Source organism: Hyperolius riggenbachi, chromosome 11 (genome assembly GCF_040937935.1).
Source record: "Hyperolius riggenbachi isolate aHypRig1 chromosome 11, aHypRig1.pri, whole genome shotgun sequence".
Lineage (NCBI taxonomy): Eukaryota > Metazoa > Chordata > Amphibia > Anura > Hyperoliidae > Hyperolius > Hyperolius riggenbachi.
In genome coordinates this window covers 146,908,830-146,923,894 of record NC_090656.1, presented here as the reverse complement: position 1 = coordinate 146,923,894, position 15,065 = coordinate 146,908,830, and the positions used below count along the sequence as shown (strand labels likewise).

Below are 15,065 nucleotides of genomic sequence, written 5' to 3'. Positions count from 1 at the left end.
CGAATCGAATTTCAGTACATTCGAGCACCACTGGCCCTGACATCTTCCGCTGCACTTTACTGAGTATACAGTCATGTCACTGACTGTCCTCAGAGCAGTTGACAATCTATTCCCTACCAAGGTCTAGAGTTGGGTCGAACCTCCGATTTTAGGTTCGCGAACCGGGTTCGCGAACTTCACCGGAAGGTTCGGTTCGCGTTAAAGTTCGCGAACCGCAATAGACTTCAATGGGGATGCGAACTTTGAAAAAAAAAATTTATGCTGGCCACAAAAGTGATGGAAAAGATGTTTCAAGGGGTCTAACACCTGGAGGGGGGCATGGCGGAGTGGGATACACGCCAAAAGTCCCCGGGAAAAATCTGGATTTGACGCAAAGCAGCGTTTTAAGGGCAGAAATCACACTGAATGCTAAATGACAGGCCTAAAGTGCTTTAAAACATCGTGCATGTGTATACATCAATCAGGTAGTGTAATTAGGGTACTGCTTCACACTGACACACCAAACTCACCGTGTAACGCACCGCAAACAGCTGTTTGTGTAGTGACGGCCGTGCTGGACTGGTGCGCACCATGACGAGAGTGCAGGTTTTGGTGGCTTTACAGCCCATATGGTCGCCTGGCTGATGTAGCTGAATGACAGAACAGTGACTGTCCAGCTGATCAAATTTGGTCTGACCACAATGAAGCAACGACCTTATTATCTTTTGTGTGCCCCCCGAGACACTCATCTAGGCGCCGGTCATTGCTTCATTGTGATACGCAAGCCCCTTCACCACGGCAAGGTAATGATCACGAAGGGGAATGGGCGCATGTACATGCCTTTTCTTTTGTTGTTGCAGCTGCCCGCAGTGCAGCCAGAAAAATTAGGCAGTCATGTACACGCACCAGAAAAATTATTACAGCAGCCGCTGGTAGCAGCTGCCTAAAAAATTCAGCAATCCGCCTGGAGTCCCGGACCCTGTTGGTGGTGGCGGAGAAGGTAGTCAAGCGGCCTGCAGGCAGACATGCTGTGTGGAGGGACTGGGAGCGACTTAGTCTTCTTGGGGCAGGCCAGGCAGCCAGTCACACGGCGTGCAGGCAGAGATGCTGTGTGTGCAGGGACTGACTTAGTCTTGGGGCGGGCAGCAGCTCTCCGGGATCCATGCCTCATTAATTTTGATAAAGGTGAGGTACTTAACACTTTTGTGACTTAGGCGACTTCTCTTCTCAGTGACAATGCCTCCAGCTGCGCTGAAGGTCCTTTCTGACAGGACGCTTGCGGCAGGGCAGGAGAGAAGTTGGATGGCAAATTGGGACAGCTCTGGCCACAGGTCAAGCCTGCGCACCCAGTAGTTCAAGGGTTCCTCATCGCTGTTCACAGCAGTGTCTACATCCACACTTAAGGCCAGGTAGTCGGCTACCTGCCGTTCCAGGCGTTGGTGGAGGGTGGATCCGGAAGGGCTACGGCGAGGAGTTGGACTAAAGAACGTCCGCATGTCCGACATCACCATGAGATCGCTGGAGCGTCCTGTCTTTGACTGCATGGACATGGGAGGAGGATTAGTGGCAGTGGTACCTTGCTGGTGTTGTGCTGTCACATCACCCTTAAAGGCATTGTAAAGCATAGTTGACAGCTTGTTCTGCATGTGCTGCATCCTTTCCACCTTCAGGTGAGTTGGTAACAGGTCCGCCACTTTGTGCCTGTACCGAGGGTCTAGTAGTGTGGCCACCCAGTACAGCTCATTCCCCTTGAGGTTTTTTATACGGGGGTCCCTCAACAGGCAGGACAGCATAAAAGACAACATCTGCACAAAGTCGGATCCAGTACCCTCCATCTCCTCTTGCTCTTCCTCAGTGACGTCACGTAAGTCAACCTCCTCCCCCCAGCCGCGAACAATACCACGGGAAGGTTGAGCAGCACAAGCCCCCTGCGACGCCTGCTGCGGTTGTTCTCCTGCCGCTGTCCCCTCCTCCTCCTCCTCCCCCAAAGAAACACCTTGCTCATCATCCTCTGAGTCTGACTCGTCTTCTGCACACGACTTCTCTTCTTCCTCCTCCTCCTCCCCCCTCTGTGCTGCCGCAGGTGTTGAGGAAACAGCTGGGTCTGATGAAAATTGGTCCCATGCCTGTTCCTGCCGTAACGGTTCCTGGTCACGCTCATTCGCAGCTTCATCCGCCACTCTACGCACAGCACGCTCCAAGAAGTAAGCGTAGGGAATTAAGTCGCTGATGGTGCCCTCACTGCGGCTCACCAGGTTGGTCACCTCCTCAAACGGCCGCATGAGCCTGCATGCATTTTTCATCAGTGTCCAGTTGTCGGGCCAGAACATCCCCATCTTCCCAGACTGTTTCATTCTACTGTAGTTGTAGAGGTACTGGGTGACGGCTTTCTTCTGTTCTAGCAGGCGGGAGAACATGAGCAGGGTCAAATCAGGCGTCTCACCGGCATGTTGTTTTTCCGCTGAATTTCCGCAAAGCGTGCCATGGCTGTGTAAGACCGCCTCAAATGCCCACAGAACTTCCTGGCCTGCTTCAGGACATCCGCTAAGCCAGGGTACTTTGCCACAAATCTTTGAACAACTAGATTCATGACATGTGCCATGCATGGTATGTGTGTCAGCTTCCCCATATGCAAAGCGGCAAGCAGACTGCTGCCGTTGTCGCACACCACGTTGCCTATCTCCAGGTGGTGCGGGGTCAGCCACTCATCCACCTGTTTCTTAAGAGCAGCCAGGAGAGCTGCTCCAGTGTGACTCTCCGCTTTGAGACAAGACATGTCTAAGATGGCGTGACACCGTCGTACCTGGCATGCAGCATAGGCCCTGCGGAGCTGGGGCTGTGTAGCTGGAGAGGAGAACTGTCACTCAGCCAAGGAGGAGGAGGACAGCGAAGAGCATGTAGCAGGAGGAGAGGAGGTGGCAGGAGGCCTGCCTGCAAGCCGTGGAGGTGTCACAATTTGGTCCGCTGCGCCCTGCTTGCCATCGTTCACCACAAGGTTGACCCAATGGGCTGTGTAGGTAATGTAGCGGCCCTGCCCGTGCTTGGCAGACCAGGCATCCGTGGTCAGGTGGACCCTTGACCCAACGCTCTTCGCAAGAGATGACACCACTTGCCTCTCAACTTCACGGTGCAGTTGGGGTATGGCCTTTCTCGAAAAATAAGTGCGGCCTGGCATCTTCCACTGCGGTGTTCCGATGGCCACAAATTTACGGAAGGCCTCAGAGTCCACCAGCCGGTATGGTAACAGCTGGCGAGCTAACAGTTCCGCCACGCCAGCTGTCAGACGCCGGGCAAGGGGGTGACTGGCCGAAATTGGCTTCTTCCGCTCAAACATTTCCTTCACGGACACCTGACTGCTGCTGTGGGCAGAGGAGCAGGAAGCGCTCAAGGGCAGAGGCGGAGTCTAGCAGAATGCCTGTGAAGGTGGAAGGGAGAAAGCGGCAGAAGCAGATGATGCACCTGAAGGAGGAAGAGGAGAAGGAGGGTGACTTTTCTTTTGTGTGCTGCTGCTGCTTTTGCTCAGGTGGCCATCCCATTGCTGTTTGTGCCTTTTCTCCAGGTGCCTTCGTAAAGCACTTGTCCCTACGTGAGTGTTGGCCTTTCCACGGCTCAATTTTTGTTGGCAGAGCAAACAGATGGCTTTGGTCCGATCTGAGGCACACACATTAAAAAATTTCCACACCGCTGAGCCACCCTGGGATGTGGGCACTATGGGGACCTCAGCAGCTGATGCTGAAGGGCAAGTTGGCTGGCTGTACATAGGTGGCGATACATGGTGCCGGACACTGCCACCAGCTGTTTCTGACGAAGAGCTGCCCCAGCTTCTTTCAGCAACTTCTCTCCTCCTACTACTCTCTGACTCCCCCTCTAAACTGTCCCCCTCTTCATCTCCTCTATTGGGAACATACAGAGGATCCCTATCATCGTCATCATCGTAATCATCCTGCCCAGCTTCGCTTGCCTCAGAAAAATCCAAACATGCACCATCAGTAGGTCCTTCATCCTCCTTACACGTTACATCCATAGTGTTGCCGCGTAACTCAGACATATGAGCTGGTGAAAATTCATCTGGCTGTAACAATGGCTGTGCATCAGTGATTTCAACACTAAATAATTCTTGCGAAGTGTCAAATGCAGCGGAAGTGGTGCTAGTAGTAGCGCTGGTGGCTGAGCAAGATGAGGTGTTCTGTGTCGCTAAATACTCAACCACGTCCTGATAATCTTGGGAGGTGATGGGACGTGCCTTCTTCCGAGCACTGTACTGTGGGCCAGGTCCACACGAAATTACATTTATACGACCTCGCGCAGACCTGCCGGGTGGCCTTCCTCTGGCTCTGGCACTACCTCTTCCTCTACCTGTTTTGTCCATATCGGGTATGCACGGAGTGGTATATCACACTGCGTGCACTCACGTAGGTAGGTGGGTTCACTTAACTGCACAGGTATGCACACTGATGCGGTGGGTTCACTGAACAGAACAGGTATACAGTGGCGGGTTCACTGAACAGTACAGGTATACAGTGGCGGGTTCACTGAACACAACAGGTATGCAGTGGCGGGTTCACTGAACAGAACAGGTATACAGTGGCGGGTTCACTGAACAGAACAGGTATGCAGTGGCGGGTTCACAGAACAGGTATGCAGTGGCAGGTTCACTGAACACAACAGGTATGCAGTGGCGGGTTCACTGAACAGAACAGGTATGCAGTGGCGGGTTCACAGAACAGGTATGCAGTGGCAGGTTCACTGAACCCAACAGGTATGCAGTGGCGGGTTCACTGAACAGGTATACAGTGGCGGGTCCACTGAACAGAACAGGTATGCAGTGGCAGGTTCACTGAACACAACAGGTATGCAGTGGCGGGTTCACTGAACAGAACAGGTATACAGTGGCGGGTTCACTGAACAGTACAGGTATACAGTGGCGGGTTCACTGAACACAACAGGTATGCAGTGGCGGGTTCACTGAACACAACAGGTATACAGTGGCGGGTTTACTGAACAGGTATACAGTGGCGGGTTCACTGAACAGAACAGGTATACAGTGGCGGGTTCACTGAACACAACAGGTATGCAGTGGCGGGTTCACAGAACAGGTATGCAGTGGCAGGTTCACTGAACACAACAGGTATGCAGTGGCAGGTTCACTGAACACAACAGGTATGCAGTGGGGGGTTCACTGAACACAACAGGTATGCAGTGGTGGGTTCACTGAACAGGTATGCAGTGGTGGGTTCACAGAACAGGTATGCAGTGGTGGGTTCACAGAACAGGTATGCAGTGGCAGGTTCAATGAACAGGTATGCAGTGGTGGGTTCACTGAACAGGTATGTAGTGGTGGGTTCACAGAACAGGTATGCAGTGGTGGGTTCACAGAACAGGTATGCAGTGGCAGCCTGGCAGGTTCACTGAACAGGTATGCAGTGGTGGGTTCACAGAACAGTTATGCAGTGGTGGGTTCAATGAACAGGTATGCAGTGGTGGGTTCAATGAACAGGTATGCAGTGGTGGGTTCACAGAACAGGTATGCAGCCAGGAACAAGCTAAACCTAACTAATCTTTCCCTATGAGAGACAGTCTGCAGCAGCTCGCCCTACTCTCACTAATGCAGGCACACGAGTGACCGTAATGGCCGCCGCTGCCTGCCTTATATAAGGGGGGTGGGGCTCCAGGGGCTAGTGTAGCCTAATTGGCTACACTGGGCCTGCTGACTGTGATGTAGAGGGTCAAAGTTGACCCTCCATGGTGCATTATGGGTCGAACTGAACTTCCGCAAACGTTCGCCTGCGGGACGCGAACGCGAACCACGGAAGTTCGCATGGAACCGTTCGCAGGCGAACCGTTCGGCCCAACTCTACCAAGGTCATAGTCACATATCCTACCACAGTATTATTATGTATTTATATAGCTCAGACATCTTATGAAGCACTTTATAGAGCACATAGTCATGCCACTGACTGTCCTCAGAGAGGCTCACAATCTAATCCTACCATGGTCATAGTCTAATGGTCTACCATCTTATTATTATGTACTTTTATAGCACTGACATCTTTTGCAGCACTTTACAGTGTATATAGTCATGTCACTGACTGTCCTCAGAGGAGCTCATAATCTAATCCCTACCATAGTCATAGCCTAATGTCCAACCATATTATTATAATGTATTTATAGCACTGACATCTTCTGCAGCACTTCACAGAGCACATGGTCATGTCACTGACTGTCCGCAGAGCAGCTCACAATCTAATCCCACCATAGTCAAAGCCTAATGTCCTACCATAATATTATTATTATGAATTTATATAGCACTTACATCTTCTGCAGCACTTTACAGAGTACACATGTTTCTTTCATGGGGAAACTCTTCTTTTTGGGGGGGGGGGGGGGAGGGACAAGGGAGTAAGGGGGGCCCAGTAAATTTCCCCAGTATGGGGCCCCCAAATTTCTGAAGGCAGCCCTGATCTTACTCACTGTCTGTTGGTTAGGGCAGCTTAAGGGCAAGGTGAGCGTGCGCCATATATACAGTATGATCATAGAGAGTGTTGGAGCATGTGGTGAAAGGTGGTTATCCAATAATTGATCACAGGAGACATATGTCAGGGGTTGCAGACCCTGGATGTACCCAAATTCTACAAACTATACAGTAGTATGTTGTCCCTTTCTCTCTCTCTCTCTCCTGAGGACATAATCCGGATAGTGTGGCACAACTCAAGAGAAGAGGATGGTGTATACTTACTCTGTGTGGACATTATTCACATGTGAGAAACGCCCTCTAAATTAACTGTTTGAAATGCAGAGGTTTACCGTGGACCTCGGAAAACCACAGAAATTTTAGGCCAGTCATAAAAATTTGATAGTATCCAACTCTTGTGATTGGTCTAAAATTTCTGCGCTATTTTGATTTTCGGAGAAACATTCTGCATTCTGTGATTTGGTCCAATGCTTCCTAGTTCTGTGTTTGGCCTAACATTTCCCAGTTGCTGTAAAGCGGTATTCCTAATTTCCTTGGCTAATTTCCGATTACTGCTGTGGTAAGTCACATTCTGACTATCGGTATCCTGTGGAAATGTTCCGACCATCCCTACTTTTGATAAGAATGTGCAATTTTATTTTCCTCTAGTATTCTTGGAATGTCATAGGATAGTTAAGACAGAAAAAATATAATATTACCTCTGCTCGTGTTTTCCTGGACAAAACTCTCAGCCAGTTCCCAATCATTGTCAGTATGGAAGCAAAGTAGGCAAGGCCAAGCAATATCCAGAACCACACCAGTGGCTTGTACCATGTGTGCTCCATACCAGCACTGTCTCCTGCAAACCAACAAGCAAATTAGAGGTATCCACACTCTGGAATGGCACAAACTAAAACATAATATTATCCTTTGTGAGCTGCAAATAAAGCATAATTACTAAACTGAACTGTAATTTTGGAATACCAGGCTTATGACAACATTGTAGAGAAATATCCATATTTACCTCCTCTCTTGCAGCTGGTATCCTATTAATATGTTATTAAAGTTAATGGAACAGTCACCTCAAACAGACATTTCAGTGGCTAAAGTACAAGACCTGATGCAATCCACCTTCCAACAATTACACCTTGCTGCTATCCTTAAAGGAATACTGTATGGGGTTGGGGGAAAATGAGTTGAACTTACCCGGGGCTTCTAATGATGGTCCCCTGCAGACATCCTGTGCCCGTGCAGCCACTCACCAATGTTCTGGCCCCGCCTCCGGTTCACTTCTGGAATTTCAGACTTTAAAGTCAGAAAACCACTGCGCCTGCGTGGCCGTGTCCTCGCTCCCGCTGACGTCACCAGGAGCGTACTGGGGAGGCACAGACAATACTGGGCCTGCGCAGTACGCTCTTGGTGACATCAGCGGGAGCGTGGACACGGCAACGCAGGCTCAGTGGTTTTCAGACTTTAAAGTCTGAAATTCCAGAAGTGAACCGGAAGCAGAGCTGGAGCATCGGTGAGTGGCTGCACGGGCACAAGATGTCTGCAGGGGACCATTAGAAGCCCCGGGTAAGTTCAACTCATTTTCCCCCTACCCCCCTACAGTATTCCTTTAATTGTGGGTATTCACCCTTACCCCAGTGGAAACATATTCTAAATAATGTAGTGCTAAATTAAAGGATATCCGAAGTGAAAAGAAACTTACCGTATATGCTCGAGTATAAGCGAACTTTTGGATACAAAAATTTGGCCCAAAAGTGGGGGTCTCGGCTTATACTCGAGTCCTAACATGCCCTAAGTGCCCCCCGCCATGTGCTCAGTGCAATAGTGATCCCCCCCCCCCTCTCCCCCGCCCCTGAGGGCTGCCTCCACCATATTCCAGCAGAATACTTCCGGCAAAATTGTGAGAAGTGAGGCGATGTGTAAAATTTCCCAGTGTGATGACGTGTCTCCAAACCTCCTACCTCGAGTCTCCAAACCTCCCCTGGCAGAGCGAAGCAATAGTAGTTATCGGCATTGTGTCCCCGCCGGCACACACAAACTACATGTGCAATACAGAAGAAGCTTTCACTCACCGCTCGGGATTTCCCTTGCTTGTCGCCGGCTCATGTCTATGATGCCGGCTAGTGGTGAGACGCCACTGCATAATGTCATAGACGTGAGCCGGCAACAGGCAAGCAGGGAAATCTGGACAGCGAGGAGCAGTGAGTGAAAGCTTTCGCCGTACCCCTACACTCTGCGCATGTAGAGTGTGTGTGTGCCGACAGTGACACAATGCAGATAAATACTACTGCTCCGCTCTGCCGGAGGGAGGTTTAGAGACTCAGGGAGGGGGGCGGCCACATGTCATAAATCATGCCAGGACATTTTATACATCGCCTCACGGAGATTACACTGGCATATGGCGAAAGGGAAACAGTGCAGATTAATTTCCGGATTTGTATCAGCTGTAACTATGGAGTCACTGCTGCACTCTGCTTACGGCGGGAGCACTCGGGGAGGGGGGTGTCATATTAAAGCGGACATGAACTCATGAACTCAGAACTTTACCCTCTGCTTTAAAAGATACACTACAGCATAATAACCTTTGCAGAAAAACTATTTTTGATTACAGCTGATACAAATCCGGAAATGAATCTGCACTATTTCTACTTCCTGCTTTCTTGGAAGCAGAAATATTAACATCCTGTGCTTCAAATAAGTATATCTAGAGTCAGGAGACACAGCAGAGGGATCAAATTACAACTTGTGATTAGACATAAATCAGGGGGGATTACACAGGCTAAACTCTCTAAATATATACAGGGTGCAATTCTATCAGTATTTTTTGTTATATTACAGTTCTGTATTAGGGATGGTCGCTGGCTTCCGCGGAATTACAAATTCCGTGATTCCGGCCGGAATTTGTGACGGAACAGACTTGCTATATCATTATGGCGGAATTTCCGCGGAAAAAAATAAAATTCAGCGGAATTTTATGGAATTCAAATTTTTTTTCCCACCGAACTGATTTCTGCCTAATAAGAAGAATTTCTACTCGACAGACTCCCTTCTGGAGGGAGGAAGGTCTCGTCTTCCAGGGAATTGTAGGATTTCAAAAGCCAGCTTACATACCTTGGCCAGGAATCAAACCCAGGTCTAGTGCTTGGTAGACAGCTCTCTTCACCACTATACCACCACCACATGCTGAAGCCAGTCTAGCATGTACCATTATGATATATGATATGATATCCAAGAGAAAAATGAGCTTGCTTAGGGATTTGTAGGATTTCAAAAGCCAGCTTACATACATTGGACAGGAATCGAACCCAGGCCTACCGCTCTGTAGGCTGCTATCCTAAACATTATACCACCAACACGACACACTACAATCCTACATGCTAAAGCCAGCCTAGCATGTACCATTGTGATATATCCAAGAGAAAAATGAGCTTGCTTAGGGAATTGTAGGATTTCAAAAGCCAGCTTACATACATTGGCCAGGAATCTAACCCAGGCCTACCGCTCTGTAGGCTGCTATCCTAACCATTATACACCAACACGACACACTACAATGCTACATGCTAAAGCCAGCCTAGCATGTACCATTGTGATATATCCAAGAGAAAAATTAGCTTGCTTAGGGAATTGTAGAATTTCAAAAGCCAGCTTACATACATTGGCCGGGAATCAAACCCAGGCCTACCGCTCTGTAGGCTGCTATCCTAACCATTATACCACCAACATGACACACTGCAATGCTACATGCTAAAGCCAGCCTAGCATGTACCATTGTGATATATCCAAGAGAATAATGAGCTTGCTTAGGGAATTGTAGAATTTCAAAAGCCAGCTTACATACATTGGCCGGGAATCAAACCCAGGCCTACCGCTCTGTAGGCTGCTATCCTAACCATTATACCACCAACATGACACACTGCAATGCTACATGCTAAAGCCAGCCTAGCATGTACCATTGTGATAAATCCAAGAGAAAAATGAGCTTGCTTAGAGAATCATAGGATTTCAAAAGCCAGCGTACATACCTTGACCGGGAATCGAACCCAGGTCTAGTGCTTAGTCGGCTGCTATCCTAACCATTATACCACCAACACAACACACTACAATGCTACATGCTACAGCCATCCTAGCATGTACCATTGCGATATATCTAAGAGAAAAATGAGCTTGCTTAGGGATTTGTAGGATGTCAAAAGCCAACTCACATGCATTGGCCAGGAATCAAAACCAGGCCTACTGCTCTGTAGGCTGCTATCCTAACCATTATACCACCAACACAACACACTACAATGCTACATGCTGAAGCCAGCCTAGTATGTACCATTGTGATATAACCAAGAGAAAAATGAGCTCTCTCTCTCTCTAGGACTTGATGCCATTGAACTGAATTTTCAGCTTAAAACCATCAACGGATACTGGCAGAATTTCACAGGCAATTTCGGAATTCCGCCGGATTGAAAAAGCAATTCCGTTCCGACCAAACGGAACAGAATGACCAATTTCCACCTAAAATTGCGGAAAATACAATTGCGCGGAAAGCGGTGACCATCCCTATGAGAGAGAGAGAGAGAGAGAGAGATGAATCTACATGGCTATCTGGGGTTCTCTTCAGACAACTGTTGAACACAAAAGGCAAGGCCAAAGAATGTGCACGCAGTTGCTGTTGAATGATTTTATGGGGATGTATGTGTGTCTTTTGGAGGGAAAAAGTAAGTCTGCTCCAAGAAGTTTCAGCATGTAGTGTTGGTGGTATAATGGTTAGGATAGCAGCCTACCAAGCACTAGACCTGGGTTTGATTCCAGGCCAATGTATGTAAGCTGGCTTTTGAAATCCTACAATTCCCTAAGCAAGCTAATTTTTCTCTTGGATATATCACAATGGTACATGCTAGGCTGGCTTCAGCATGTAGCATTGTAGTGTGTTGTGTTGGTGGTATAATGGTTAGGATAGCAGCCTACAGAATCAGAATCAGAATCGCATTTATTTCGCCAAGCACGACTGGGTCATGCCCGGAATTGGGCTTGGCACATGAGTACAGGGCATGTACATAGAAACATAAGAAACAGCATGGCATAGAGCCTAGTGGCATCACTACATCGAACACAGACATATACATATATATATAAGAGTTCCTAAACACAACTGAATCCAACCATAAACATTCTACTTTTACTTTCCACATCTGGCAGGTGGGTTACAAGCAGAAAGTAAAGGGTGAGGAGGGGGGGGGGGGTAGTCAACGGGGGGAGTGCATGGCAGAGTTTATTGAGTTCAGTGTAATTACAGCCGAGGGGAAGAAGCTGTTTTTGTGTCTCGTGGTCTTTGTTGCGATGGACCGATACCTCAGATACCTCCGCCCCAGGGGAAGCTGATTGAAAAACAGGTGGCCAGGATGAGAGAGATCCCTGGCGATCTTCAGTGCTCTGGAGCGTAGTCTGGTATTGTAGAGGGAGTCTAGGGCAGGGAGTGTGTTCCCGATGATCCTTTCCGCTGACCTGATGACCCTCTGTAGTTTGCATCTGTCGCCTTCGGTGGAGCCAGCGTACCAGACAAAGATGGAAGAGCAGAGGACGGATTCAATGATTGCGGTATAGAAGTTCGTCAGGAGTTTTTGTGACATGCCGAACTTCTTCAGTTGGCGGAGGAAGTAGAGCCTCTGCTGGGCTTTCCTCTGGGTGGAGACAGTGTTAGCCTTCCACTTCAGGGTGTTGGAGATGGTGGTGCCCAGGAGTCGGACACAGGGCACTTCCTCCACTGTCGTACCTTCAATGTGCAGTGGGGGTGGGGAGGAGGCATGTTTCCTAAAGTCAAAGATAATCTCCACGGTTTTTGCGTTGTTGAGGACCAGCTTGTTCTCCCTGCACCAGTCGCAAATTCTGTCCACTTGCTGGCGGTATGCCTGCTCGTCGTTGTTGGAGATCAGGCCGACTATGGTGGTGTCATCTGCAAATTTGATTACCTTGACAGAGTTTGCCGAGGATCTGCAATTGTTCGTGTACAGGGAGAACAGGAATTGCGACAAGACGCAGCCTTGTGGGGCCCCCGTGTTGATGGTCTTTGGTTGCGAGGAGGTGGAGCCCAGCGTAACCACCTGGGATCTGTTTGTAAGGAAGTCATTGATCCACAGTTGGAGTGTGGGGTGGACTCCGAGCTCGGCCAGATTCTCCTGTAGTATATGGGGGCTAATGGTGTTGAAAGCCGAGCTGAAGTCGAGAAGGAGGACCCTGGCGTATGAATTTGGTTCGTCAAGGTGGTTGTTGACAAGCTCCAGGCAGATGTTTATGGCGTCGTCGGCGTACAGGGCAGTAGGCCTGGGTTGATTCCTAACCAATGCATGTGAGTTGGCTTTTGACATCCTACAAATCCCTAAGCAAGCTCATTTTTCTCTTGGATAATTCATAATGGTACATGCTAGGCTGGCTTCAGCATGTAGTGTTGATGGTGGTATAGTGGTGAAGAGAGCTGTCTACCAAGCACTAGACCTGGGTTCGATTCCCGGCCAAGGTATGTAAGCTGGCTTTTGAAATCCTACAATTCCCTGGAAGACGAGACCCTCCTCCCTCTGGGAGCAGGGAGGAGAAAAAGGACTAAAGGAACAGTCAATAGGGTCTATGGGCTACCATATAGCATAAACAAGGTTCTATTGGCGATTATTTAAATTTTTCCGCCGGAATCCGGAATTCTGCTGAATTTCGCAAAAATCCGGCGGAATTTTCATAGCGACGGAATTCAGCGCTGGCGGAATCCGCGAATCCCGGCGGAACGGAATTCTCTCTTTCCAATCATCCCTATTCTGTATAATCATATAGCTAAGGTAATATAAAAAAACACTATGTATCTGTGTGCTCACTGTAACCACTTATATGCAATATTTCAAATATTAATAATTTTCACGTGTAAATATAACAGCTCTAGTCCATCAATTTTTCATATGTCCATGGATCGCAATATTAATCCCCAATCATATAGTGTACAGTGCAAAAACTCTCCAGCAATATTGTGCTCTCATGTGTCAGCTCCGTTCTCATATATTATAGCTGCCAGACAACAGACCGCAATAAAAGCACTTTAGATCTCCACAGTGTAGTTTCCTGTTCGCATGCATAAATCAGCTCCACCATCACCAGTGGCCTCTCACCTGATATACTGCTGCCCAAATTATAAGACAGCAAAGTGCTGTTGCTGTCTTATAATTTGGGCAGCAGTGTATCAGGTGAGAGGCCACGGGTGATGGTGGAGCTGATTTATGCATGCGAACAGGAAACTACACTGTGGACATCTAAAGTGCTTTTATTGCGGTCTGTTGTCTGGCAGCTATAATATATGAGAACGGAGCTGACACATGAGAGCACAATATTGCTGGAGATTATAAGGCTAAGGCCCCATTTACACTTAATCAGTTGGGTATGCGTTAGTACGTGTTAGTGCGGATTGGTACGCGTTTTTTCCATAGCAGTGCATTGGGAAGAAGGTTTCAGTTAAAATACGCTAAGTGTGGAAAACATGGGCATTACTTTGAATATCAGTTTTCTTTCAGTGAGGGAGTGAGGGAGTGAGTGAGGGAGTGAGTGAGTGAGGGGAGGGAGGGGAGGGAGGGAGTAAGGGAGTAAGTGAGGGAGGGAGGGAATGAGGGAGTGAGTGAGGGAGGGAGTGAGTGAGGAAGTGAGTGAGGGAGGGAAGGAGTGAGGGAGGTAGGGAGGGAAGGAAGGGAGGGAGGGAAGGAAGGGAGGGAGGGAGTGAGGGAGGGAGTGAGGGAGTGAATGAGGGAGTGAGTGAGTGAGTGAGTGAATGAGTGAGGGAGGAAGTGAGGGAGGGAGTGAGGGAGGGAGATACAGGAGACATATGTGGAGTAAGCAGCACTGAAGATGAGCTCCTGATTCTATACAACTTATACCTTGTAATGAGCAAATTGGAGGACATCACAAAAGCAAGGAGTGAGGGGAGGGAGGGAGGGAGGGAGTGAGGGAGTGAAGGAGGGAGTGAGTGAGTGAGGGAGGAAGGGAGTGAGAGAGTGAGTGAGGGAGTGAGGGAGGGAGGGAGGGAGGGAGGGAGGGAGGATGGGAGTGAGGGAGGGAGGGAGGGAGGATGGGAGTGAGGGAGGGAGGGAGGGAGTATGGGAGTAAGTGAGGGAGTAAGTGAGGGAGTAAGTGAGGGAGGGAGTGAGTAAGTGAGGGAGTAAGTGAGGGAGGGAGTGAGGGAGGGAGGAATTGAGTGAGGAAGTGAGTGAGGGAAGGAGTGAGGGAGTGAGTGAGTGAGTGAGTGAGTGAGTGAGTGAGTGAGTGAGTGAAGGAGTGAGGGAGTGAGGGAGTGAGGGAGGGAAGGAGTGAGGGAGGGAGGGAGGGAGTGAGAGAGGGAGTGAGTGAGTGAGTGAGTCAGTGAGTGAGTGAGTGAGTGAGTGAGGGAGGGAGTGAGTGAGTGAGTGAGTGAGTGAGTGAGTGAGTGAGTGAGTGAGTGAGTGAGGTAGTGAGTGAGTGAGGGAGTGAGTGAGGGAGTGAGTGAGGGAGGGAGATACGGGAGACATATGTGGAGTAAGCAGCACTGAAGATGAGCTCCTGATTCTATACAACTTATACCTTGTAATGAGCAAATTGGAGGACATCACAAAAGCAAGGAACAGACATACAGACA

The 15,065-nt window shown here is 49.0% G+C and overlaps 1 protein-coding gene across 9 annotated transcripts in view; it reads right to left on the bottom strand.

Moving 5' to 3' along the window:
- The window catches only part of KCNK4 (potassium two pore domain channel subfamily K member 4), a 716,641-nt gene that overhangs the window by 148,492 nt on the left and 553,084 nt on the right, over positions 1-15,065 (bottom strand). For all 9 annotated transcript variants that reach the window (XM_068261285.1, XM_068261282.1, XM_068261287.1 and 6 more), the window contains exon 6: positions 7,150-7,289. In XM_068261285.1, coding sequence (XP_068117386.1) covers positions 7,150-7,289 — 140 coding nt within the window. The remainder of the gene's footprint in view (positions 1-7,149; positions 7,290-15,065) is intronic.